The sequence below is a fragment of the Canariomyces notabilis genome (assembly GCF_033297395.1).
Source record: "Canariomyces notabilis strain CBS 508.74 unplaced genomic scaffold N656scaffold_1, whole genome shotgun sequence".
Classification (NCBI taxonomy): Eukaryota; Fungi; Ascomycota; class Sordariomycetes; order Sordariales; family Chaetomiaceae; genus Canariomyces; species Canariomyces notabilis.
In genome coordinates, this window is record NW_027041823.1 from 2208044 (window position 1) to 2234606 (window position 26563).

Consider the following 26563-nt stretch of genomic DNA (forward strand, 5'->3'; position numbering starts at 1 on the left):
TGGCCCTGGGCCTGACTGTCCCTTGGTGCTCCGGAAACGTACTGCTGCTTATTTTTCGAGTCCTTCCTCGTATCCATCTTTCCATTCCCAGTCTGTCTCCCTGGCTGAAGTTGCTGTTGGCTTCATCAAAACGATGCAGAGACACGCCACGCTCAATGCGCCTCCAAGGGCCGAGCCTTCTCCCACCCCAAGGCGGGGTTCTGACTTCTCGTACCACAGGCTGTGGAGGCTGCGCGGTACGCCACCCTTCCGCCCGCATGTCAGTGGGCTTGACCAACTTGTCGAATAGCTTCTAACAATGTTCTGGCGCCAAAGACGAGCCACTAAGGCAGAGCAGACATAACGCTGCAGCTGAATTAGCTCCATGGACCGGGCGGGACCTCGATATCATGTACATCAGCTCGATTTTCTATCTCAAGCGGTCCTTGCCACCACCCCTTGAGACAAGATGGGTGTGACCATTGCGTTCTAGTCAGCTGATTGGAAGCCTGTCTTGTAGAATCGCCCCCCTGGAGCGCGCGTTCCCCGGCTCCGACTCCGAGGCTGAATACCAGGCGTTTATCCACTTGTACAATCTCCCTGATGAGTTTGTGTGGGAGCGCGAGCGTGGAGTGACGCACTCTTTCGGGTGCCAACATGGCGAGGATGGGCGTGAAAGTAAGTGGTCAACTGTCCCGTCGTTCTTCATAGTCGTATGGTCCCGAGTCGCTGACCTGCTGTCGATTGTGACCAACATTGGTTCAAGCTCTCTGGATGCACTTTCTTGTTGAGATCCCACGAACAAATTCGTCGACCCCGGAGGACCGACAGCCAGAGTGGCTAAAATGGGGATTTTTCCTTACCTGGCTGCCGACTCAAAGGGCATCCACCTACACAGTCGCGCTGATCGTCTTTGAGCCGCCCATCGAGACTTTGGAGCGTCTCCTCAAATTCGTGCGGTCTCCAAATTGGACCGATGTTACCGTCGATCCCTATGTGCTGGTCGACATTGCCTTGGTGTCGTGGTATCATCGTGTTGACAAGGTGGCCTGGGAAGTGACCAACCTTATCCGCAACGACGAGAGGGACATCTTCGGTTACGCGCAGAAACTCCAGTCGAACGAATGGGCCCTCGACTTGCATCAAATCCACACGAATGCCAAAAATGCCATCTTCATGCTCGAAGCCTTGGATGCTGCCATCCGACAGGTCGACATGGCCTTGTTGCAGCATGAGTCGATCCGCCAGCAGGGGGGGAAACTGTGGGAAAACACGCACCGCCTTTTGCGTCATCGTCTTGAACTGTTCCAGTCAACGAAGTTACGAACTACCAGTTCACAAGCCAGAATTAAGAATACGATAGATCTTGTACGTACCCTTGCAAAGCACCAACAGCCCCGCTGACCTCTTGCACACCGAGGACTAATCCCACTCAGGCGTTCCACATCAACACGGCACATGACAGCCGGGTCAATCTGGAAAACAGCCAGGTCAATCTAGGGATCAGCCAAAGCGCACGCCTCGTATCCGTTATCGGTCTGGTGTTCTTGCCCTTCGGCGCCATCACGTCCATCTTTGGCACACAGTTCTTTACCCCTGGCAGTCAGCACATGGACATCAACCCTGACTTTTGGGTCCTGTGGGTTATAGCGATTCCCATAACACTGATAATCTTAGCTGTCTGGCGGGTTACTGAGCGTGACAGAGCGAGGCTCTGGCGGCCGGGCCGGAGCTCTCTGCATGACGGCCGCTCTCTAACCTTGGTATCTCCAAGGGACCGCAACCACCGGAGCAGCAAGGGCAGCTCCATGGTGAACGAAACTGAATTGCGGGAAATATCATCCCACCAGATCGTGTGACCGTTATAGGTTTGCTTCTGTCGGCAGGTCCGTGACTTGGACCAAGTTAGACTGTTGGACATCTGGTGCTGCAGATAACATGATATTGATACCGGCAACGGCTGATGGAAGCCAAGCAAAGAGCTAGCAATGATGGAAATGGATTGAGAGACAATTACGAATTGAGAAACGGTACCTAGGTATATTAGGAAAGAAAAAAGGAACATTTCCATTATATTATAGGCTCGTTGGATTACGTATCCCATTGCAACTTCCTTTGGAATTCAAAGTTTCCGACACTTTCCAATAGGAGTAGGACCAAAGGACTACACAAGACCGCACTAGCCGCAACAGCAACAGGCAGGAAATCGCGACCCTGAAGAATCGGTAATTTCAATCCTGTGCTTTGTTCTTAGCGTAGAAGCGATCTCATAGAGCAATCAAGGAGTAAAGTCCAGCCACGGGCATGAGTTTGACGATCGTACAGCGACATTGATAATCCCTAGCACAAGTAGCTTAAACATCTACCTCAACATGCATGTCAAAGTGCATTGATAAAAGGCCCAGTAAGCTCAGAGAACCTTCTTCTCCCCCCTACTAGTAATGGTGCAGTCTGGTACTATGATGCGAATATCTTTGAATTAAAGGCTTTAGGACCGGCAGTATGCTCTACGCAGATTCATGGCCCTTTTAATCCCACTGGGATAGAGCCATTTGAATATGAGGCTGTGGAGTGGTAGTGAGAAACAGAACGAGATTGATTCTGAAGCGCATCTCTCCTTATGGCGGGATATTGAGCACAAGAGGAGAGTATCACCTGCCGGCCGTCCATAGCTCTGACATTGAATCAACCAATTTCATAGATATCTCTATTAGAGAGAACAAGTTTATCATTGCATCTCAGGATAGATATCCAGCTCGATTCTCTTGTAATGTTGACACAGGTCATGTATGGTTGGTATGATGGTCTTTGAATAGATGTTATGTGTTGTACTAGCAATATTCCTCACATATACAAAAGTATGTCTTCCTTCATGTCTTATTATCTGAAATTTCCTTCTTCTCTACAAACCGCCAAGACGGCCCCGCCCCTAGCTCATGGGAGTATGGCTGGACAGGCAGCTCAAATACGGGCTGAGGGACTGCCAGCTCGGTGGGGCTGGTGGTTTCGTCTAACTGATGCACTACTTGGAGATTAGAGGCAGCGTATGCGTGCTTTTCCCACGCGTAGCCTCCACTCATGGAAGTCGGAGAACCGAATGAGCTCTGGTTGCTGGCGGATCCGTCTTCCGCCTCGGGTCGCTGCTGCTGGAGCGCTAGTTGCTTCCTGCGCCGCATGAAAACGACGGCGGCAACGATTGTGCCCAGAGCAATGGCGCCCAGCGAGACTCCAACACCAATGCCCGCCTTGGCGCCAGGACTGAGGCCAGTGTCGGCCGAGGCCGAATCTGTCGAGGAAGGCGCCGCCCCGGACTGTGTCGCCGGCGGCGGCGGGGGTGGTGCGACGGTCGACCACGCTTTCCAGAGTTTGTCCTCGTACTTAATCTCGCTGAGTTGTCCCTTGACCATGTAATAAATACGTACGTCACTGCTGCCCGAGTGGTGGGCAACTGCGAGATCGGCGTTCGGCTTGTCCGCAAGCGGCCAGAAGGCGTTGGATTGGTTGGCCTGCTGGGTCCAATACGAATTCTCGTCTGCCACTGAGTAAAGACTGCTGTCGTTGCCAATGTACCAGAGCAACCGTGTGCTCTGACCGTCAACGCTGATGCCCAGGGAAGTCAACTTGCCATCCCATGCCGGCAGGCTGAAGTTGGCCGTAGCCGTCTCATTGATGGCAATATCATTCCTGACTGTTTCATTTGTGGCGATGTCACCCTGTAGCACATGTGGTAGAGTTGCTAGGTGGCACGGTTAGTTTCGCGGAGCTGTAACGGGGATAGTGAGACAGTGAAGACGCATACATCTGTGCCAACTGTCATCTTTATGCCACCTCGTAATGGCAATGTTTTGATCGTCACGAGGAGAGGCAACGGTGATGTTGTCGTGGCTGCTAAATGCGGCAGCTAATGCGGGTAAGGAGTTGATATCCTGGGAGATGAGGCCACGATACTGCCAGTTATCCCGGGGTGTGTATCCCAGCTCGTTGATAGCGCCTTCGCGGTCATGATAGTAGACACGGTAACCGCTGTCTTCGCCAAGGAGGACAATAGCAAGACCTGTATCTTTATGGATGCTGGGTGCTTGACCGCTGACTATCCAGTTTCCTTGGCTCTGGAACAAGCCGGTGCTCATGTTGCATTCGAACAGGGCATTGGCAATGCCGCCTTCCTCTGCAATGTAAAATATCGACGCTCTAGGAAGAGACAAGTTAGCCATGAAGTCCGTCTGGGTGAGTATCAGAGACGTTACATTGTCGTCAACTGAGTCCACCATCCGGCTCCCGCCAACGGTGAGCCCGCTTTGGGCTTGTAAGTGAGTGAGAAAACACTGCCATCGGTGTACGAGTACTTTGGAATATCGTAACTGTTGCAGGAACTGTATCGGATGAGGCCAGTCGTCGCGTTCTGGAGGATGACCTGGGGTCCAATCTCGGTGAACCAGGCCGCGATGGCGGCTTGAGCTGGTAGCGCGGTAGCTCCCAGAAGGAGCAGTGTGGAAAAGAAGGACGCCATTGACAATATCGACCGTGGTTGAACACACACCCCGTGGGCCTCTCAACACGGTTATCCTCCGCCAGCGTCCAGCGCGCGTTGGATCGTCTTTGACGCTGATCAGTCAGGTTCGCTCGTCGCAAGGCAGGAGGATCCAAGCAACTGGAAACGAGGAAGAACAAATGCGAAGTCAAGGCCGCATCAGGAAGCCGAATGAGAAACAATGAGCAAACACACGGCCGGCAGTGTCAAATAAAAAGGGAGAGCAGCAAACGAAGAAGATGCGTGAGATAAGCAACCAATGCGACGGGAGCTTCCCTCCCGTGAGATTGGGACTCTCATCCTCAAGCTGACGGCGCTGGTGGCACGATACTACCTTCTCCTGGGCAGTCTGGAACCAGCGCCCTACAACGTGTGGACGGCATGTTTCCAGCCTTGCCTGCTACGGAATGTGATCAATCTAATTCGGACCTCGCCGCAAGCAAGCAGGGTCCGCATGTCGGGAGTTGTACAGATGATGGGATGCGGAGGCAGGAACGGAGCTGCCGTCCCGTGCTGGCGCTGCTGTGCCGCTTCAGTGGGGCCAGGGGCTCTCTAGCGGGCGGCGAGGAGACGCCGGGCGTCTCACTTCAGGCACATCTAGGTACCGATAGCGGCGTACTGCAATGTATCTTACAGGTGAGTTATACGCAGGATAGTACCGTACAGTACCTCTACCGAAACATTAGATTTGTATTCGTGCTCCCCGCACAGGACTTCCATCAACAAGTTCCTGGAAACAGGTTATATTATCTCACTAATCATCATTAGAGATCTTACGCGACGATGACAGACACGGTCATCGATGGATGGTAGGTTCGCTGATAAAGGCGTAATGTCAGCTTACATGGATAGGGACAATGAGGGCATCACCGTGCCTTAACAGATCTACACCACTATTCCCCCATACGCTGCTAGTGTACTGTAAACCTCCGGTCACAGCGTCATGTCAACGGCTAGGCAGCATCACTGCGAATGCGACGAATCATAACCCTCGCCCCATTTTCAGCCGGTTCAGCTTTCAGCTTCCCTATCTCACACATCCCCACAATGTCATGCCCGTCCAGTACGTGACTTGCGCAGGATGATATTCGTCCTGTATCCGTTTATCCCGACAGTATTGCCCTCTAGCTAGCATCGCCTATCTGTAAATAACATGGAAGTGAGGAGCGTCGTGGGTTTCAAGAACAAGCCCAATCCTCCCGGAGACCGAGATATCCCCAACCCAATCACTCAACGATAGCCCAAGTCAAGTCGCAAACCCAAAGCTCAGAGGCTTCAATAGCTCTCAATTCCACGCTTTACGTCCTTCGCTTTGAGTCCCGTCAGGTCAGGCTCAGGGTGATGGTACTGCGGCCGTCCCCCAAGGATATCCACAATCTCCTTCATGTCCCGCCAAAACGCCGCCTTGGGACGCCGATTAGGCCAGTCAGTCTCATCCTCCTCAAGCTTCTGGACGGGCGTAAATACGACGCTGGCGCCCTTGATGCCGATGACGGTAGCGCTCATGGGGTCCGTTTTAACCCTATTGTGCACATTCCGGCCAAACTGCTCCAAGTGTTGAATGCACCGAATGGCCAGGCGCACGGCGCGGCAGCGGTCCATGGGTGAGGGGACACCGCCCTGCTGCATGTGACCCGGAATCCCCTCGCGGCTCTCAAACCTCCCATGCGCCTCGTCACGGAGGATATCGGCTATCAGCTTCGCGGTATAGACCCTGGAGGCCTTCTCGTTGATCAGAATCAGCCGGCCGGCGCGGCTCTGGCCCTTATCTTGCGCAAACACCGATTTGAGATGCTGCACATCTGCCGCAAGCATCTCGAGGCTGATGCCCTCTTCCGGGGTGTAAACTGCCGAAGCGCCGACGCCGAGACCACCCAAGGTTGCGACGTAACCGGAGCGCCCACCCTGAGTCTCAATGACAAAGACACGCCGCCGGGTTGCGGATGCCGATTGCTTGATTTTGTCACAGTATTCGACCAGCTCATTGAGGCAAGTATCGGAGCCGAGTGAGTACTCGGTGCCGGGGACATTGTTGGAGATAGTGGCAGGCAGCAGCGTCATTGGGATGCACAACGACGGATACTGGTCTCTAGCCTTCCGCAGCTGGCAAACGGCGTGGAAAGCCTCGAACCCTCCAATGAGAAATAAGGCATCGAATTTGTACTGTTCGATTAGATTTGCGATGGTCTCCATGCCCGATTCGCTCGGGAGCTCTCGGTTGGTCCCGATCTCCGAGCCCCCCTTGCTTGCCCAACCATCAACCTCCAACCAGTCAAAGTCCCGGACCGCGCCCAGGGGCTTGTCTCCGTGATGTCGTGCAAACCCGGCGAAGCCGTTGTAGATGGCGACTGGTTCGTGTCCCCGGGATAGGCAGTACGCCACACCGGCCCTGACTGCGGCGTTCATGCCGCCAGCCGGGGCACCAACGTTGATAAAACCAATTTTCATTCGCTTGAGCAACTGTTAACAAGCAGCCAGTGGGATCAGCTTGGCACTACCACCTACCTCCTTTTCCGGAAGCATCAGGTGCTCGTTCATCTGGACTGCGGTAGTCATCATGAACGACCGGTACTGCTCCGAGAACTCGGCATCGCGTAGCGACATGGCCTCGTCAAAATCCTGCCGCTCAATCGCCCGGGCCACCTTTTTCGTGTCTTGCACTGCTTGCATGAGTGGCTTCCGCACAATCTTGTTCTCGGTGATAGCGATGACGCATGTCGGTGTTTCAGGCGTGGCGTCCAAGACGGCTTTGACGGCCTCGACGCCTTGCAGGGTTGCGAGCATTCGGTCATAGGCCACGGCCGTTCCTCCTCGTTGAACATGACCCAGCGTTGTGATTCTGGTGTCGAGACCGAGACCATTCTTGTCAGCCAATAGGTCTCTAATCATATCGGGCGTAATCTTATTCCCCTGTCTGTCAAGCGCGCCTTCGGCAATGATCACTATGGTTTTGCGCTTTCCGAGTTTCCGGTGCTGTCATTGGGTGTTAGTTTCCGTCGCACACAGCATGGAGGGCTTGTAACACAAACATGGTCGACAATGCCGCACATCTCTTCTCTCCAGTTGTCCTCCCTAGGCTTCTCCGGGATGAAGATGAAATCAGCGCCAGTCGCAACCCCGGCCATCAACGCCAGCCAGCCGCAATGCCTGCCCATGACCTCAATGACAAAGGCACGTGAATGGGACGATGCAGTGGCCTCGATGAGATCCACGGCATGGCAGATCCTCGCGAGCGCCGAGTAGCATCCGATAGTGGCATCTGTGCCAGATAGATCGTTGTCAATGGATCCAACGAGGCCGACGATGTTGAGGTGCTTGTAGTGCTCGAGAGTTTCGGCGGTGAACTCGCCGCTAGCCTGAAGCTCTTCTATCAGCGAAGGCCATTCGGCGCGGAACCTGTCAGCTCCGGTGAGCGAGCCGTCACCCCCGCAGATGATAAGTGCGTCAATGCCTTGACTAATCAAATTCCTGGCCGCGGCCAGGCGGCCGGCGCGCTCGAAGAAGGCCATGCACCGGGCGGTGCCGATCAAGGTACCGCCCTCGGACAGCCAACCACGGACGTCGTGCCACTCCATCTTTCGTATCAGGTCACCACCTCGCACTAAGCCTTCATAACCCTCGTAGATGCAATAGGCGTCGCAACCCATGTGGATGGCCATGCGGACACAGGCCCGCACCACACCGTTCATGCCCGGCGAATCCCCGCCCGAGGTCATGATGGCGATCTTTTTTTTCACGGCCATTTTGGATGGTGCGGAACCCTTGCGTGAATTAGAATCCGCGGCGGGCGACAAAGTCCGCTGGCTCCGAAAGAGCAGACCGACGGGGATCGAAAGGAGAACGAAGGCAAGAAGTGTTGGGAATGGATGGAAAAGGGCAGAAAAGGGCCGAGCGGAAAAGTTGATGCTGGGAATGGGCATGCTCCAGGCGGCCTTGCCTGGCGGGGAACAAGGTTCTAGTCAAGAGGGCGCGGGGTTCTGAGGAGGAATCGAAGAGACTGGGAGTTTATTTCATTTTCCTGATTTCCCGCGTGGAAGAGCCCCCCAAAGACACGATTTCAAGAATTGCATCGGACGAGGTTGATCGAAACAGCACCACCCATTTGAAGTCCGACTCCAGGAGCTCTTATCTTATCGGATCGCGGGGCACAACTACTAAAACACCGCAAAAAGAAACATTGGCTTGATTTGGTTGTGCACCGGAGGCTGGGCAGAGATCAAAATCCCTCTTACACTTGGCTATCATATTTAACATCAAATCTTTTACCGTTTGGCCGCATTGTGCACGATTGCTGTCGTCGTACGGGCTGTAATGATTGAAAGCTATATGTGAGGGGTTTAGTGACAAAAATGACATAACTGCTTGATGTAACGCTATGGATTAGGTGGGTCACAGTGGGATTATCCAGCAAGGTCCGGGAGTTTTGGCGCCCTGATGCAGGGGTACTGAGTGACAAGCCTATGCAATTTGCACTGTTTCCATCGACCCTTAACCATCACAATCTCCCTCGACTCCCACAAGCCCAACATACCACACGATGAGCGACAGACCATTCTCATTGCAGCCGCGGCCCACGCCGCAGCGTGGGCCGCAGAATATCGTCGATTTCATCCGGCGAGTAAATGCCGAGCCCGGCGGGTTTCGAAGCCTAGACTCGGCCGATCTGCGAAGGCAAATCGAGCGCCAGTCGAGCGGTGCCGACCGCGATGACGAAGATGTTGACATGGCGGGTGCTACCTCCGAGGCGGATAGCGACGTCGCCGAGACGAAGGATGTTGCCGCCGCGCGAGACGAGGTCCTAAAGGCCATCCACATGACGCACCAGACGTCCATGTTCGCCCTCGACTTCGTCTCCCTTCTGCTCTCCAAGGAGAATCCTGCACAGGCCGTCACCACTTTCAGTCACGGTCTGCGCGAACTGGTCGGCGTCGGCACCCTCGGTGCGACAATGCTCGAAGCACCCACACCTCTTACCCTGAATAGAGTCCCCGACAACAAGATGGTGGCGATTGGAAAACGTCTGATCGACCTCAACAAGGCTGCGGACACTGCTCTTGCCGCCTCGAAGAGACTGCAGCAAGAGATTGGCTCTGAGACCAGGTACTGGTCTGAGGTGCTGGCAGTAAGCAAGGATGGATGGCGGACTTTCCGGCTGCCTCATGAGACCCACACCATGGGAGTCAAGTTTGGGTTTACGAACACTGCCCCGGAATTCAAGATCAACAGCATCGCGCCCATGAGGAGAGCAGAGAATGGATCGGTTCAGCTGGAACATGGGAAAATGGGCAGCGGCTCTAAGCGTCTCCAAGTCAGCATTCTGGAGAATGGTGTCGTCGTCGGCAGGTCAACACTACCACGGCCCTTGCCCGGAGACGCCCCGCTACAGGATCGTGTGAAGGAGGCACGAGATACCATATTTGCCCAGGAGCTATGGCATGAAATCAACAGGGAGGGCCGCACATTACTTAGCCGAAATCTCCGTTTGGATAAGAATGCCGTGGCCTACACCTTGGACGCCACAAGAACAATTTCCATACGGCTGGCATCTCTAGATGACACTGATGAAGCGCAAGTTGAGCAGCTAGGGCCCCAAGATGCAATAGCAGAGTCGCTATACATCACCCTGTGTTTGCTCCTCAGCGCCGCCCATAGGTTGAACGAACATAGACGGTCGGAACCCAGCGCAAGTAGAGGACCTCCTCCAGCATATTCCCTTCTCACACCCATCATCTCTTATTTGGAGTACGACAAGAGCGTTGAGCAGTTTGTGCGCTTCCTAACCTCCTTCACCAATGTTCTCCGCTCCGCCGGCCTAAGCTCTTCCATCACCATGAAAGAGCCACCCCTCGGCACACCACCCGGAGTACCAGCCTCAACAGCCCTGGTTGCCGTCCTGCTTAGGCCACCAGCAGTCCAATTCGATCTGACAATCACCCCAACCTCCCGTCTGAGAATAATGGTCAGACCTTCCCAGCTCTATGGCGCCCAATTCGCCGTCCATTGCCTTCCCCCTTCACTCCCCGGATCTCAAAACCCGCTCACGAGCATATGCCCGTCCGGCGTAGAAGAATTTGACCGCCTTACGGAGCTCTCCTGGTACCTCTACCGCGCTGTGTCCCGCGCGCTGACTGCGCATTACTACGCGGCGGCAGCCCCGACCGAGCAGCCGCCCAGCGACGTCAATAACGACGAGCAGCGCCCAAGAACAGGCTGGGGTGTTGACACGAGCCACGCCGGGCTGGTTGACTATTACAGCGGCGAATATAAGCTCAACTTTGATTTTTCTGCGGATCCGGCCACCGGCCGTCCAGAGCTCCGTGTTGCGGCGAACTATCCGGAGGTGGGCAGGACGGTACAGCGGAAGTGGACATGGCCCGGAGAAGGCAACTTGGACGAGATCGTTAGACATGTGCTCTCATCAACCGGCGTGCCGAGCACTTGATCGGTGAATGATACACATGCCCTGCACTTGAATGGCCGCCTGGGAGATATCGATACGCTGGCGCCAAGTGTCATAGATACCCTGTGGCCCCGCGAGGCCGCATAGTAGTGGGATAAAGAATGCAGTCGGCACTTCGAAAGGTGATGATGTTGATGGAGCGGAGGGGGCGCTGCACACCGGCACTGCATCCTCACACCGCCGTGAAACGCGGCGAGGGTCGCAAGAGGCTCAGCAAGCCTGCCACAGCAGAAGCGGACGAGACCCCCATCGGAAACAGCGGCGTGGCCCGAACGACACAGGACTAAGCACCATCCCGGCACAGTCCACCTACCCACGTTTTAGGGCCAAAGAGCAACACAAGTAGATAAACAGCGGTCAAATCAAACGTAGGGCTCGTTTCCCAAACACAATCAACACATACAGATTGACAGAACTTGTAAAATTGTGCTCAGAGTATCTCACATGTGCCTTTCAGTGCCCAAGTCTATGTTAAAATCCAGAGATAACCAACGAAACCAAGAGAAGGGGGAATATCCATTCTGCAATCCAGCGTTGACCACTTCCACTGCGCGGCTCAACCCCTTCGTACGAGACCATCCAACCCCCTCCTTTCGGGACCAAAGCAAACATATGCGTAAAATGAAAAGCATCCTTTTTTATTGCAGGCATTTAGTCATGAACGTCGTTAGGGAAAACATGAGAAGGCCGTTACACACAATCCATGCCATCCATCATTCATTAGAATCCGAACCAAGGAATGAAGGGCAGGCAAAAAGGGATGGGAAAGAAGAGGGAATGCAACATGAGAAAAGGAACCAATCAACATGAACAACCCGCTTATAGCCAAGAAAAACCATGAGAAAACCAACAATGAGAAGTCAACCATCAAAAGTCATCAACCCCAAGTTTCCGCTCCGGCTCCCATGCCTAGGCTTGCTTGCTTGCTTGCTTCGACGTTGGCGACGACAACAAGACAGCAAGCTTGGTATCGCCTCGCCTAAGCCCAGTCATGTCGAAAAGAATCTGAACGTCATCACAAGCGTCGTATAATCACCGGCCAGCTTAGCTTCCATCCCGTGCCCGCCGGCGTATCGCCCTTGTCAAGGTGTGAATGAAAAACGGCCTCCTATTCCAGCACAAGGTACCGGCGGCCCTAGTGCCGGTACAGCTTTCCGGGATGGCGGCTATCATAGATGATTTCGTGCTCGACGACGCGCTCGTCGTCAAAGTGGTCGACCGAGTAGCGGTGGCGGTGGTGGTGGTGATGGTTGCGGTGCTGGACGTCGTCGCGCCACTCGCGTTCCCACTGGATTTCGCGGGCACGCTCCTTGCGCGCCGCGCGGATCCGATCGGACAGGTCTACGAGGCGTTGGACGTCGTCCTGTTTTTGGTTGGTTGAGGCCACGTGGTTAGCAAGCTGTCGATCTGCTTCAAGCCGCAAGAGCGGAGGCTGTTCCTGAGAGAGAGAAGAGGAGAGAACTTACAGGAGTGAGGTAGTCGACAATGTAGTAATAGCGCTCGGTTTCCTCGAACTCATAGCCCAGCTCATCGATAGCCTCGCGCGTGACCATGTCCCTCGGGATCTCGGTCCACATCGAGTCGTTCCTGCGGTGCGGTGTGGGTGGAATTGAGCCGCTGCGGACGGTGACACGTCGATCCGTGACCTTTTCGATTTCAACCTCACGGTCTTTGCCGCGGCCGTCCTTGTCGATGATTTGTACGCTCAGGCGCCTATCCTGGTCCCGCTCCCGGCCTCGAACATCCGTCACGCTTGTCGATGATGAAACGACAGAGCTCTTCTCATCGCGGTCTGGGATGAACTTGGCGCGTCTTGCGCCGCTGTATTTCGTCCATGTCACTTCGGCAGCCGCGCCGCCGGCGCCGTCCATGATTACACGCTCCGTTCCGGGCGGCACGTCGATGAGGGCCCAGTCCTGGGTTATGCCGTTCTTCGCTTCACCCATTTTGCCCCGCGCGGTCACTTGATACATGATCTCCCTGGCTTCGTCGTCGTAGTGGGTCGTCGGCGGAGCGGCCGAGTGGGCACGGCGTCCCCTGGAGGTGCTCCGCCGGCGCTCAATGTCCACGTGAAGGTGCTTGCGGTCACTCTCAACCAGCACGTCGTCCTCCCATCTCGGGCGGCGTGAGACCCGCTCCCGAGAGATAGATCGTCCACGACTGTGGGAATGGTGGTTCCTGCGGATGTCGATCTCCGTGTCTCCTCGAGATGTGACAATGTCAATCTCGGTGTCACGATGACGCACCGGGGGTGGAGGAGAGGGTGGTCGCGCAACGACCATGCCTGCTAACTGTCAGAGATGCGGTCTTGAAGAAGCGGAAGCTCATCACTCACCATGATCGATGTCCCGGTAATGCGTGATAACTTCTCTCTCAATCGTCGGCCCTTTGATGACCTTGGGCGGCGGTGGCGGCGACGGAGGCGCGGGGATCCTTTCCTCCTTTCTCTCAACGATCCGAATATGCTCCCGTTCCGATGAACGAGACCGCGACCGGGAGCGTGACGGTTGGATAAACCGGATCCTCTCGGGGCCAGGGCCACGGCTTGGCTCCCTAACGACTTTTCGAATGCGCACATCTTCCTCAAAGCGTCTGGAAGGGCTGACGCTCCTAGCGCGCTCAACTATGCGCTCGCGGTACCGGATTGGGCTAGGGGACCTTTGGCGGGGCCGCTCGACCGTCTCAACCTCTCTTTGTCTGAGCACCAGCGGACCCGGCTCGGGCCTCCTATTCTCCTCCCGCATGAAAGCCGGCACACGCTCCCGCGACCGCTCCCGCACACGGACGTCCAGCTCATCATATTCTCGAACAGGGGCGCGACGTGGGATATCCCTGATATACTCGCTCTCGCCGAAGTCGACCCGACTTCTGGACATGGCTGCTGCTTGGTACTGCGAGCCGTTCTGTGATAAGTGTCGTGGCTGGCGGGCGGACAAAGCGGGGTTCGCTGACCCAGGTAAACGTAAGACTTTAGTGGGCTGGTTTAGCAGTTAGAGGCCTAGAGAGGGCCAAACAAGTACTGTTTGTGAGGACCAGGCGTGAAGTTGCCAATATATTTGTCTGGTTCACAACAAACTGGAGCTTTTGCGAGGGAAAAGAAGCAACCCAACCGGTCTGCGGCTGTGACGTTGGTCGGTCTTGGGGAGGTTGGAGGGACGAGTGCAGTGGATGGGCGGGAGCCAAGGCGGGGCAGTGACCAATGTGACCAGGGACCTTGGCAAGCTTGACCAAGCCTCCTCAGTCTCTTGTCACTCACTGTCTTGGTCTCTTATGTCACAAATTCACGACGTAGGCCGTGGAATAGTCCAGAATCCAAAAATCTAGGGACGTCCGCCAGTATTAAGATAATCGACGAAAGATGTTTGAAACGGAAGCCGCAAAGCAACCTATGCCGCCACAAGACTGGCTCGTGCTGGTGGTCGGTTTCCAGGTCTTGGATATTAAAAGTAGCCGCAAAGAGGTGAGAGCCTGAGAGGGAATGAGAGCTGCTTGGTTGCTCCTTCGCTACAGAGAACTGGGTTTGGGGCCTGGGGAGGTTTCAGGGTCTGACCTGGTTGGCGGTGCTGGCCAGTCGTCCGGGATTTTAATTTGGGCTCGAAACCAACGTCGTCATCCCACAGCAGCGGCATCGGGTTTTGCAAGCGCCCTAAAAATCGGCGCCTACAGTAGGTCCTGAGGCTACATAGGACAGACCTGCACCCTCGTTTTATGTAACGCCATTTTTCTGCCCGACTTCCCCCTAGTTGGTGCTGGGTAAAGCTGTCTGCGAGCCATGCATGAGAGCAGCGGCTGGCGTTGGAAAAAGGTAACTAAATTCAGTGGGTCAGTCAAGAGCAATGAGCACGACGGGATGAACATGAATCGGGGCTTGGCCAGCCCTATCAGCCTAGGTCAGCCACAGCAGTAGACACTGAAAAGTGGCTTGAAGCCCAAGGTGCAAGTCAACATCTGCCAGCAAAACTACGAAAACATTAGGTTCCTTCCCGTCTCTCTACACTATCCAAACGATGATTTCTATGATCACAGAAGCAGCCCAAATACCGAGTGTGGTGGTCAGTCGCAGTCCGACGACGAAACAAACACGAGGGTGTCTCAGCAGGTGGGCCTTGGCGCAGCATCGCCGCACGGTGGATGCCATCCCACTGCCCGAGCCTCGTCCCAGGCGGGCACGCGCCAACTAACCTGACAAGGCACCCACTTCAAGTTCACTCTCACAATCTGCTGAGGCTCGTGTCTGACAGAAAGGACAAATGTCAACCAATTACCCTGTGCTGAACCGCTTGAGTCTGCGTCAATCCGGCCAGGGCCGATGGAGGACTTCAACATACCCACACACCTAGACCTTCCCAGCCTCCTACACGAATGGCCTTATTAGCGGTGAGGTTGCGATATCCCCCATCTACTGGGGACGAACCCTACGTTACCCGGTGGAGTGTGCATGTGCTTCGTATGATAAGACCAGACCACGGGACTCCCTCGAAAGCGAGACACCCAAGAGCTACCAGCTAGGAGATGATGATGTAATGATGCATAGCACAAGCGGCATGTCACCTCCCAGCTGCCACCATGACTGGCTCCGTCGTGCCCAATCACCTACCTGAGTCCAACTGCCCAAGAAAAGCCCTGCCTCGACATGCTTCAGCGTCATTGTCACCTCCTCTACAGTCCACAGTCCACACAGCCTTGCCGGTTTCTGGTTCCACAAGATACCAAGAGACAGAAACAGAGTCAGTTTAGATGCCCAACAACCAGGAGCAGAGGACAAAAGCACCTGCAGATGAGTGGTGTTAAGGCATAATAAGCGTAGATCTTCACGTCGCCCAAGCCCAATCCAACGATCTACGTTGTGTTGCAGGGCATGTACGGATATAGACGACAACCCCTCGGCATTTGCGGCGGCTCGCGGCGTAACCACTGTGGCGCGCTCCCGGATCCGGCCCATCCACCAACCCCAATCGACCCTGCGCCCCGGGTCTGTGACCCATTCCTCTGCTTCCATCGTTCATACACTACACTACACGAAGTCCCAGATTGCCGAGGGCAGAGGAATACTCTAGAAATCCCTGCATGTTTCGTTTCGACGATGCATGCCCCCTCGTCAAGGCCTGCCTACCGTCATGCCGGAGCTGGCCTGAGCATCCAAGACCTGTTGCACTTGTGTAGTACACTGAGTAAGTTTTCACCATCTGGCTCAGTATGCGAAGGAGCACAAGACAGAAGAAAATCGGGCTTTTGCGGGCCTCTGGCTCCAATTCAGATGGATTGCCCGTCTCCCTGATTGAACTTGCTACTATACACTGCCTCTGTTGGCTTCTGTGACCGTCCCGTCCCCCAGATCTTTTGAGCAAATATTACAGCGGGGTCGGGCACAAAAAACAAGGACAAAAACCATGAAAAATTGAAGGAGACGGTCGAAAGAGACACAGGCCAGGACGGGGGCAGAGGAGCAAGAAGTACAGCGACCGCATTCCTCTCGTGCGGAGTGAACCAGGGCTCATTGTACGACATGCCGGCCTCCAAGCACGTTGACGCTCCAGCAGATACATGTCCGTTAAGCCTCCCTGTATGTAATCAGCAACCATCCTAGAGTCAGAAGAAGTAAGTACTTACGACTTCTTGCCGCGCTTCTTTGGGGCAGTTGCCGTTCCGTTTGCAGCCTTCGCTTTACGAGCCTTCTTCATATTCGGTGTGGGCGGTGCCTCCTCTTCCTCCGCCTCGGGTTCGGTCCCGGGCTGGGGCTCGGGCTCCTGCTCCTTCTTTACACGCCTGCTCTTAGCAGATGTGGTTTTCTTGACCGGAGTCTCCGGCGCCAGTTCGTCCTGGTCCTCATTCTCCACAACAGCGGCAGCCGCTTTGGCGCCACGTTTGCCCCTCGCTGCCTTCTTGGGCTTCTCTGGCTCCGGCTCGGATTCAGGCTCCGGCTCAGGTTCAGCCTTCTTCTTGGCAGCTGCAGCCTTTTTGGGTTTCTTTGCCGGACGTTCCTCCTCGCCCTCCTCTTCCTCAGCCTCAGCCTTCTTGCGACCACGCTTGGCAGGGGCTTTCTTGGACTTTGCTTTGGTATCCTGTGGAATCGTCAGACTTCCCGTTGAGATGCTGTACGAGACAGAAACAAGACACATACCTCACCGCCCGCTTCCTCTTCCTCTTGACCGCCCTTGGTCTTCTTTTTCGGAGCGTGGATACCCCTCTGGCCGGGGACGTTCATCTCAGGGTCCTTAAGAGCAGGCGTCCATGTTAAATCATCGATCGTTGACCTGGGCAAAAAGCGCAGGTACTCACTCCTCTGAAATCCTCGGGGTCGATATGGCCCTGATTCAGCACTTGGCGTATCTTCTCACGCACATCCTCATGGTCCCTTGGATCAAACCGCCACAATCAGCACCACCTAACCACCAGGATCCGAATGAAACAAATTCAGAGCACCCAAGACAAGACTCACTCAAGCTCCTCCCATCCGTCAATCATGTCCCAGTTATACTCGTCATTGTCATCTTTGCCGATCTTCTCCTGGATATTCTTGATCTGCTCTCCCGAGACGCAACCCCTATAATCACCACGCCACGGCCATCGCCACCGCTTGTTAGACCAGACAGTTACCGCGGTTCAAATTCATAGATGGAAAAGAATGGTATGGGGGAGGGGAGAGGGAAAAGGAAAGGTAGGGAAACAAATAAACATACCAATGGCGCCACTGCCAGCTACCATGGTCCTTAATCACAACCCACGTTCCCAGGCGCAGTTCGCCCTTCATGATCTTGGTGCCGGCATCCTTGCAGACCTTGTCTTTACAGCCTGCGCGGTTGTTTTCGGAGATTTCTGTTTGTGTGCTTGGTTAGCTGGGAACGTAGCACGGCATAGCTGACATGGAAAAAGACGCGCGCAGGCAACGGCCACGGCGACAGTTCCGCAAGGCAACAAGTAATAAGTCGTAGTGTAGTGGCAGGTAGATGAGGAGGGCAGCAGAGAGGAGAGGTGAAGATGATACGGCGTGAACTTTGAAGCAATCCGTCGAATATACATACCGATGCGGTAAGACATCTTGGGCAGATTCCTCTGCTCAATGGGAGATTATGAGAAGAGACTGTCTGTTTCTCAGAGATTGAGGTGGAAAAGTCGGCGCTGATAAAAGCTTGGGATGCCAATCCAGATCAGTCGCGCGCCACTGACGATATGCCAGTGATTTGACGATGACTGGTTGAGCGACGCGTCTGCCCAAGGCCGCAGTGTTTATAATTGGAAACTTCAGAGAAAATTGAGTATTGGGTGGAGGACCTTGAATGAAAATGTGAGGAGGAAAAGACGCGGTCAATGAATTTCTAGCCAACCATCCATAGAGGCCCGCCTAATTAGGCACTTTTGCTGGGAAGATTGGAAGGTGCGATGGTGAGGAACAACCGAGGTGGTTGGCGCGTCATGCGGTGGCCTTCATCCAAGCTTGGCGGGGTTTATCACTGATAATTGATGAAAAGCACAAAGCAGGAAAAGACCTTGCGTTCCAGGTTGCCTTTTGGGGGGAATTCGATCTTTAGACCATTGGTACTAACATGGACAATGGGTGAAGTGGTTGCAGTAGTCGTTGTGTCGTACGTTGTGTTTACCCATCCCTCCTTAACGAGTGCTTACGATTTTTGGTCATCCACTCGTCTCTTAATTAGCTATACAATCATCTCTTAGCCATACACTCGTCTTGTTCCGTATTTGCATCCTCTAACTAATGTGTACGGAACCTCTGACAACGATTACAAAAACGGACACCATCCGATATACATCGCCGCCAAATTCTTCGGGTTCACCGCCTGCTTGATCAGCTCCTCCACCTGGCCCTCTACCCCCAGCGGTATGCTCTCGTCAGGTAACAAGCCCCTGACCTTGCGCCTGATGCTCTCGACCACGCTGGTCGGGTTGAGCTTGACTACCTCATAGTTCTTCTTCTTCGTCCTCTGCAAATCCAGCGTAGGATCGTAAATGAAGGCCTCAAGAATCGTCATGAGCGTCTCTTCCTGCTGCCTCAGGATGCGCAGCGTCAGCTCGCTGCAGTGCCTAAACGGCCCTTCGTAGCGATAGATGCCCATGGCGGCCTCCATGTTGTGCGTGAGACGGAACGGTACGCGCTCGGGCTGCCTGAATGTGAGACCCTTGTCAAAGAGGCAGTTGAAATCGACGTGGAATATGCCGCCGTTACCCTCCTCGAGGAGGACATTCTCGCCGTGCCGGTCGCCCAGTCCCAGGATCGTGCCGACCATGGACATGACTGCGCACGAACGGGTGTATTTCAATCGAGCCGCAAACCAAGCAGACGGGTCTGGGAACTGCGTGATAAACCAGTCTGGCAAAACGGGTGGGAACGTACCGAGCACATCCTTGGTGAACAAGTGTATGTTATCGTCGGAAGAGACGGCTTGCTCCATTTTTTGCGCAATCTCGGTGTAGTTTGGCTGAATATTGCGCGTCTTGTAGATGCCCAGAAGGATATCGCGCAGCGTCTTGAGCCCGTCGACCCACTCAATGATGCCACACTCTTCGTTGAGCGGCGTGACTGCATATGTCCTGATGTACAACTGCCGTCGGCTCGACTCAGCATCGCGCTTGAGCGAACGATTGATCAGCCCGTTGAATTCCATCAGACGCTGGTCAGTCCGAAGGTCGTCCTTCGGCTTGATTAGGAGGCCATAAAGTTTGCCGTCTGATCCCCTCGCCGTCAGCTTGCGTGGCTTTGCCAGCGAGCCTAGAACCAAGACCTGGTCGAGGAACGAGTCGATCGTGACGACATCCCTGGAGAAGGCCTTGTGCTTCCTGACATTGTCCGTCAAGGTTGGCAGCGTGGCCGTCAAACAAGCTTCAACCGGCACCACCAGAGGACAAGGGGTAACCTTGTGATTGAAGTTCAGGTCTCTCGTGATGCTGGCCATTATCGTCCTGTTGCTCTGAAAATCTCCGTTGTGGCAGGCGAGGAGAAGCTGCTCAATCAGCTTCTCGCCCATCCTTAGCAGCGGCTTCCACTCATACGTTCCGCCCTCGACCTTTTTCGTCATCCCGCGAACAGCTTGCAGGATCATGATCCCGCGAGTGCGCCGCTCGCTGTACTGCTTCGCTGTCATGAGTGGACAGAGGCTCCAGAGGGCCTGCTGAGGATGGGCTTGAACCACCTTCAAAATCATTTCTTCCAGCACGTTGAACACTTCGGGGTTCGGATGTGCTATTCTTGCTACAATCTGCGGAAGCGCAGTGTAGAAAATGTATGCAGGCATACGGGCCATGTGCTTTTTGATGTGCTTGCAAACCTCTGAAAGTATGGCCTTCCTACGATTGTGCAGCTCCCGAGACAGCGAGATTTTGCCATCTGGCGCCTTGTCAACTTGAGCACCCAGCTCAAGGAACAGCGTCAGGATCCGTGGCAGCGTCTGCGATAGGTATTTAGTCCCAAAGTTGAGCGAGCGAAGATAGTTCTCAATAACTAGCTTCGCAGTCTCGCCAGTCAGGTATTCATCTGACTGATCATCCGGCTTGAGTCCTTGCTCGGATTCAAGGACCTTTTTGTAGTGGCGGCCGAGGTAGTAATGACCTTTCTCCCACTGGGGGTGCGTCTTCGCTGCTTGCTGATACTGCGACCGCAGCGCGCTGGCATGTGTTTGACCTGTCGAGTCAAGCCATTTTGCAAGGAGTAGTTGCGCTCTTGCGCTCAAAAGGTTCCGCTGAGTCTCTGGGCTTCTACTTGGAGTCGGCGGCATACTGTCAGTGGTTTCCGTCATGAAAGAGTTGGTGTTGATAGCGAGCTGCAAGACTTGGATTGCCTTGCGATGGTGGCCGTCTTTGTACAGCAACCTGGCGTTCTCGATCATTGCAGAGCCATCACCAAGCTGCTGGGCATGCAGCACCGCGTTGAAGGACTGGTGCATTGACCCGGCCTTTCGCGCCAGTCTGGCACTAGACAGCCACTGCGAAGATATGTCCTCATTTCCGAATCGAGGTCTGACAAATCAGCAAAAGCCTGGGAATGGGACACATAAAGGCACGTACCGCATCAACTCCATCGCAGCTCGTCTCACTCCAAGCAGGTACTGCTTGTCGCTCACATACGCCCCAAGCACCTCCAACCTGCGATCCAGCGCCGTGAGCACAACATGCTGGTCTCCGTCTCCCTTGAGGTTCTCATTTGCAATCATTTCCAGGTCGCTGAGGACATGACACCTGAGCATGGCGTCGTGGCATGCCCGAAGCGACGATGTCGCTGAGTATGTCATTGAACCAGCTACCTGGTCTCGCAGCTTCTGGACACGCTCCTTAAACTTCCCCACGTCTCCATCCTTGAGGCATAGAAGAGCTTGCCCGATACCAAGGTCAAACACTTCGGAGATGTCTCCTCCGTTGTAGAGGCGAAGATACTTCTCAAGGGTCTGCCACCTGCCGGTCGCCCATGAGGCCTCGACGGCAAAAGGCGCAATCCTGTTCACGTTATTCACTGTCCGCTCCATTCCTTCAACATAGTTCAAAAGGACATCTGTACAAAGACGTCAGCAGAGACCAAATTTAGTAGGCCTAGAGTAGACTGACCATGTTGCCCCGATTCCTTGAGACATGTCAAGAGATCCACCTGGATATCCTCATCCTCAGGTGACTCGGCAAGCCGGATCTCATACCAAGTCTGCGCTGCGGTCCAACGGCCCGCTTTGCGATGGGTGAGGGCCTGCTGATCCAACGTGACGTGCTGCAGGTGCGCCGATACGCCCTCAAGTCCATCGGGATCGTCAATTTGTGTGTAAATGCTTTGCAATGACTGCAGGATCCGGTCATTCTCCTCCTTTTCAGCACTTTGCCTGCGATTCTCGATATGGGGCTCCAAAAAGAAAAGCGCTCGGGCATATTCCTTGCAGTCCACAGCTCGTTGCGATATCAACTCGGGATCAAGGGAGCCGATGACACCCTCGACCAGTTTGATCCAAGTCTGGTCCTTGGCTGTCAAGGGGCGAGATTTCTTGACCTGCATCCATCTCATGCAGTAGTCGATGATTCGAAACACCGCCTTCTGTAGTGTCAGCGAGGATTTGCGAAGCCGCGCGTATTAGAGACACATACCTGGTAGAACAGCTTTGTTTCTTCCCTCTCAATATAGGATGCCGCCTCTGAGGGCTGATGCTTGAGAATTGCTATCAACTCTGCCGAGATCTTGGCTCTCAAGGTATCAACCTGTTCTTGCCCAACAATGACATGCAGAACAGCGTATGGCAACAGGAACTCGGTAACGGTGAGATCCTTGACTTTGATAAGCCGGAAAAGGGGTTCAAAGACAGCCTGAGCGAAGAGATTCTGGCCGTGTTGTAGCAGATCATGAACAAAGGCCCTGATCCAGATGGCATATGACCGTCCCGGCCTGAATATGGGATATTCGGTCGTTGGCGGCGGCATGGGTACAACCACGAATCTTGACGACAAAAATGGCGTCAGCACCTCCCGGGTGTTTTCGGAGAAGGCGAGCCATTTCCTGTAAATGGGCTCATGGATTTGCTGTCCCTCAGTGGTGCAGGCAAACCTAAAGTCGGTCCTGTTCAGGAGCTCCTGCATAGCATATGAAAGGAACCCTTGGAATTTGGTGTCGGTTGTCGACAGAAAGGCTTTGACAAGCACATTCTCGAGCAAAAACGCCACGAAGTCAGTTGTCTCGCGAGCATCCTCAAAATTGTGGACGACGACAAACTGCTGCTGTTCCCGCGCAGTTTCCAGGCGATTCGAGTCCAAGCAGCCGATGAGTCCAATAGCCCGGGCACACAGACGGGTGATATCAAGCAGCCAACCGTTGTACTTGGCAGAGCAGTCGAGGAGCGACCTTGCGAGAGTGGTGACAACGGGATCTGGCTGCTCGCTGATGGCAGATGATTGGAGGTAGTCTTGGTTTTGCTCGAGGTATGCTACTAGCTCGACTAAGGCCTGTTCCACCACTCCCGGATTTTCGTGGCCAAGGCGCTGAGCAAAGATGCTAAACGCATCCCTGTTATCTAGTGGTGAGCGCAGGTTATCCAGAGCCTTGCACAGCTCTGAGAGTTCGTCAATATGGCTCAATGAAGGCAGCCTGTGGGCGTACTCAACCACGATGCGTTGATGTTTGTTGAGTAGGGTAGTAATCAGAGCCTTGGCCTTCTCTTTCGTTGCTTCATCGAAGAATTTCCAGTAATAGCCGATGATGTAGAAGGTCGTTTCGATTTGCGCTTCCACATCTGCCTCTTCCATTTCGGTGAGCATGACTTCCCAGCAAGAGAAGGCGGCAGATCTGAGTTCATCAGACGCCAGGGCAGAGACGAGGCAGGCAGATATCTAAATAGTTGGTAAGCATGGATTTCAAAAGAAAGGCTAGCGAGGGCACATGCCTGTGGTCGGGCTATGCACACGTAAGACTTGCAAACCCTAATCATCTCCTCCATGGCGCCGAGACATCGCCTCTGCTCCGAGACAGGAGGACTCAGAGGCAGGTTGTCGGTGATGACCTCGCTCAGCCGCGCGGCCAAGCCGAGTGCGTGTTGTTGGAGATAGCGTCCAACCATATGTGACTTCTTGGCTCGTTTGTCCTTTTGGTCGGCTAAAAGGAGACTCGCCATTGTCGTGAGGGCATTTCGAACCTAGATATTATCAGTTTGTTTGAGTTCCATGTACCGAGCTGTTCGACTTACCCTAGCCTTCCGAGCCTCGTTGGACTCTGCCGCAGCCTTGAAGAGCTCAAGGGCAATCATGAGAGGGTCCGTCCGGAGAAGCTCCACCAACTCAAACCCCTCCAAGTGAGGAGACACATGACCAAGCAATGACATTGTATGCGCGACTATATCCGGCACGTCCTGCACGAGGAGGAGAGCTAGGATGGACGGGAGATTGGTCGGATCTAGACAAGGCTGCCAGGCCTCAGTCTCGCCCCTGGCTTCTGCGATCTTCTGGATTACCTCCCTCTTCTTTGTGAGCACCAGCCAGGGAAGGGCATGTCTCTGGAGCATTCGCAGAAGGCCCGGTACGCTCATCTGCAGCAACTCGGCTACTCTCCCTGCAGTCTGCGGCTTGGAGACGAGATCCTTGACAACAGAAAAGGCTAGGCTTGCCCAAAAAGGCTGGAGGAGGCGCCCTGGTGTCTCCCCCCGTGAGTCGGCAAGACTGAGAAGCTCGTTAAACGCAAAAGCAGGTACTATCATATTGCGATGTCCGAGATATTCCACAAGCTTGATGACAACAAGGTTGAGCTCGTCAGCCGACACAACCCTGCCAACCTGGCCCCAGGCCATTATGCAGGTTTCGTGCAAGCGCGCGGTTTCCTTGTCGGAGAGCGACTTGAGGATGCCTAACACATTTGTTCTATTCCGTTTCAGGACATCCCTCTTAAAGCCAGGAACTGCGGGTTCTGCGATGAAAACCGAGAGGGCTCGCCCAGCAGCGATCCGAAGCTCCCTCACAGAGCTATGCAAGGACTGTAGACACCATTGTCCAGGACCAGACTTTTCCAGGTCCCAATACTCGGTTTCTGTCGAATGTTTTGCTATACGGCGGAGAGCCACCATGGCGAATACACGCGGTCTCTTCGATTCCAAGAAGCTGGGCAATTTGATGATTTTGCCGAAGAGGGTAATTCCAAGGACCTTAGGCTCTTCGTGTTGGCAACTTGGAGATGGAAAGTCAGGTTTCGTCGGTGAACAAAAGTCACACTGAAAACTAATAGCTCCTGTTTTCTCAGCCTTCCTGAGGTTCAATGTCTCATCAGCGGCACATGGAATGCGGGAGACGAGATCGAGCAGCTGGCATTGACCGTCTTCGCCCATCTCAGGGAAGCGTTCCCTATCTTAAATCAGCATGAGTCTCGTTAGGCAGTCACTGGGGAAAACAAACATGATGGGAGACTCCAAGCTTTCAACGGGACTTGAAGGGTTAGCATCTAGCAAGTAACATAGCCTGCTTGCGAGGTCAGGCAACTTGGACGGCTCGTCGTTCAGTTTCCTGCGTTTGGGCGCCGGTGCCAAGACCTGATCGGTTTTTTGCCGCGACAGCAGGCTCTCGACCTGTTTGCGTAACGCAATGTCCGTAAATTTGGCCGGGCGGACCTCATCGTTGAGTGCGAGCTTGGATGGGGTGGTCGTAGCTTGGTGCAGCAACTGAACAGCCCGCTATAAGATATATATATTAGTGGTGAACCAGTCAGCGGTGTGAAAGCATAGAACTTACCCATACATCGGTGCCGGCCCCGACGGTAGGGTTATCGGAGACAAGTCGTTGGGCGGTAGCGAGCAGTCTAGAAGCGATGATCCGAGAGGTAGGCTCGTGGTCGACAGAGACTTGCGCGAGGTGGACTAAAGCTAAACTGATTACAGATCTGAGATTCTCGCCATCCTTATCTTCCACAAGGAGTTGATGAGGATTCAAGAAAATATCCGTACAGGCCAGCGCCAGAGTAGCATTGACCTTGTGATAGAGCGCTGTCTCCATTCCATGTGAACTGGTATGGCCCTCAGCTAGACCGAGGGCAATCTGCAAAATAGTAACCTGGCAGCTTTCCAATGGTACCGGCCAGGTCGCCAAAAGCGAGCCCAACAGTTGAGTGGAGTCCAACAGCCAGACGAGGTTTTGGCTGTAGAGCAGAGACGCCTGGGGCTCGCTTTTGGATGCAATCACACTATTTATTATACCAACAAGACTGGTAGCATGTCGGATGGCGTGTTCAGGGTCTAGCAGAGCGAAGGAGCAACCCCGCGGAGGAGAACCGAGCAAAGCCTCTAACAACGACCCAGGGGGTAGCCTAACTTCAACTGACGTTTCTCGCGACGATAGCTCGGTCGATTTGAAACGGGCAAGGATAGCTAAGGGAGTTAGCGCGGGGAAGAGTGTAGACAAGAGGTGACAGCTTACCGCTCAAATTCACCTGGAAGTACTGCATCAAAGACGGGCCAAGGTCCCAAAGAGAGGCGTTCCGTGTTGCAAGAAGCAATATGTACTGACAGAGTCCCTCTATCTCGGCAGATATGGCAAGGCAACGGCGGTGGCCGAGCATGCGAAGCAGCTTGGGTAGAATCCACAGCCACAAGGGCTCCTCACCCCGGGATAGGAACGTCTTGCCATCTGTGGTGCTCTTTAGCACGGTCGGTGTCTCATCTATTGTGACCTTGAGGAAGTTGATGGCCTTCAATGCCTCGGTCCGCAGTCGCTCGGCATCGGCGAAGGCGTCGTCTAGCTTGAGGCTCTCGAGGAAAACGCCGCCGCAGACATAGACCAACAGATGGTTATGCTCAACACGCTCTTCGTGGGTCTTGACGGAACCGGGATCATTTTTCACTCTCTCGATAACGGCAGACAGGCGCTTAAGCTCGGTTGTCTCGTCCGGTCGAGAGGGTCGGGAGGAAGCTGAAACATTCTCGACGAGCTGTGCAGCGAGTGTCGACGGCGGCGGGCCTGCAGCACCTAGGGAATTAGCACCATCGTAACGGCTTAGTCTGGCCGCTTTGACGTGCGATTCGGAAGCCATTTGCTGTCACCCCATGGTTGGCGCAGCTGGTCGAAAGCAAATGGTGCTAGCATTCAGCCCAAGCGTGGAAGCTTGTGGTTTAGAAACAGACCAAAACGCGCCTTACGCGGGG

At 54.4% G+C, this 26563-nt stretch overlaps 8 protein-coding genes across 8 annotated transcripts; 2 read left to right on the forward strand and 6 right to left on the reverse strand.

Annotated features, from left to right (window-relative positions):
* The first annotated feature begins 7 nt into the window (after window positions 1–7).
* On the forward strand, window positions 8–2010 carry N656DRAFT_773873 (uncharacterized protein). Its single transcript, XM_064814147.1, has 5 exons — window positions 8–236; window positions 316–391; window positions 500–657; window positions 746–1347; window positions 1416–2010. The coding sequence occupies exons 1-5, from the start codon at window positions 134–136 to the stop codon at window positions 1836–1838; spliced, it is 1362 nt and encodes a 453-aa protein (XP_064675263.1). The 5' UTR covers window positions 8–133; the 3' UTR covers window positions 1839–2010.
* Window positions 2011–2709: 699 nt separating this feature from the next.
* Window positions 2710–4629, reverse strand: N656DRAFT_55906 (uncharacterized protein). Its single transcript, XM_064810083.1, has 3 exons — window positions 4227–4629; window positions 3779–4170; window positions 2710–3715 (listed from the first exon to the last, which is right to left on the reverse strand). The coding sequence occupies exons 1-3, from the start codon at window positions 4487–4489 to the stop codon at window positions 2850–2852; spliced, it is 1521 nt and encodes a 506-aa protein (XP_064675264.1). The 5' UTR covers window positions 4490–4629; the 3' UTR covers window positions 2710–2849.
* A 716-nt stretch (window positions 4630–5345) lies between these two features.
* N656DRAFT_773875 (6-phosphofructokinase) lies at window positions 5346–8814 on the reverse strand. The gene is made up of 3 exons (XM_064814148.1): window positions 7540–8814; window positions 7016–7483; window positions 5346–6961 (listed from the first exon to the last, which is right to left on the reverse strand). The coding sequence occupies exons 1-3, from the start codon at window positions 8428–8430 to the stop codon at window positions 5786–5788; spliced, it is 2535 nt and encodes an 844-aa protein (XP_064675265.1). The 5' UTR covers window positions 8431–8814; the 3' UTR covers window positions 5346–5785.
* A 191-nt stretch (window positions 8815–9005) lies between these two features.
* N656DRAFT_773876 (uncharacterized protein) lies at window positions 9006–11365 on the forward strand. The gene has a single exon (XM_064814149.1). The coding sequence runs from the start codon at window positions 9048–9050 to the stop codon at window positions 10950–10952; it is 1905 nt and encodes a 634-aa protein (XP_064675266.1). The 5' UTR covers window positions 9006–9047; the 3' UTR covers window positions 10953–11365.
* A 740-nt stretch (window positions 11366–12105) lies between these two features.
* N656DRAFT_794138 (uncharacterized protein) lies at window positions 12106–13846 on the reverse strand (the record flags this gene model as incomplete). The annotated part of the gene is made up of 3 exons (XM_064817241.1): window positions 12106–12333; window positions 12437–13254; window positions 13306–13846. The coding sequence occupies 3 exons, from the start codon at window positions 13844–13846 to the stop codon at window positions 12106–12108; spliced, it is 1587 nt and encodes a 528-aa protein (XP_064675267.1).
* Window positions 13847–15898: 2052 nt separating this feature from the next.
* Window positions 15899–16656, reverse strand: N656DRAFT_773878 (uncharacterized protein). Its single transcript, XM_064814150.1, has one exon. The coding sequence runs from the start codon at window positions 16476–16478 to the stop codon at window positions 16224–16226; it is 255 nt and encodes an 84-aa protein (XP_064675268.1). The 5' UTR covers window positions 16479–16656; the 3' UTR covers window positions 15899–16223.
* N656DRAFT_55952 (zf-PARP-domain-containing protein) lies at window positions 16223–18237 on the reverse strand. The gene is made up of 7 exons (XM_064810089.1): window positions 17993–18237; window positions 17651–17786; window positions 17410–17514; window positions 17250–17325; window positions 17092–17184; window positions 16581–17032; window positions 16223–16531 (listed from the first exon to the last, which is right to left on the reverse strand). The coding sequence occupies exons 1-7, from the start codon at window positions 18006–18008 to the stop codon at window positions 16522–16524; spliced, it is 888 nt and encodes a 295-aa protein (XP_064675269.1). The 5' UTR covers window positions 18009–18237; the 3' UTR covers window positions 16223–16521.
* A 362-nt stretch (window positions 18238–18599) lies between these two features.
* On the reverse strand, window positions 18600–26551 carry N656DRAFT_825767 (phosphatidyl inositol 3-kinase-like protein). Its single transcript, XM_064818456.1, has 9 exons — window positions 25839–26551; window positions 25158–25789; window positions 24825–25099; window positions 23630–24773; window positions 23330–23578; window positions 22044–23276; window positions 21522–21990; window positions 20988–21468; window positions 18600–20939 (listed from the first exon to the last, which is right to left on the reverse strand). The coding sequence occupies exons 1-9, from the start codon at window positions 26449–26451 to the stop codon at window positions 18710–18712; spliced, it is 7326 nt and encodes a 2441-aa protein (XP_064675270.1). The 5' UTR covers window positions 26452–26551; the 3' UTR covers window positions 18600–18709.
* Between the last annotated feature and the right edge of the window lie 12 nt (window positions 26552–26563).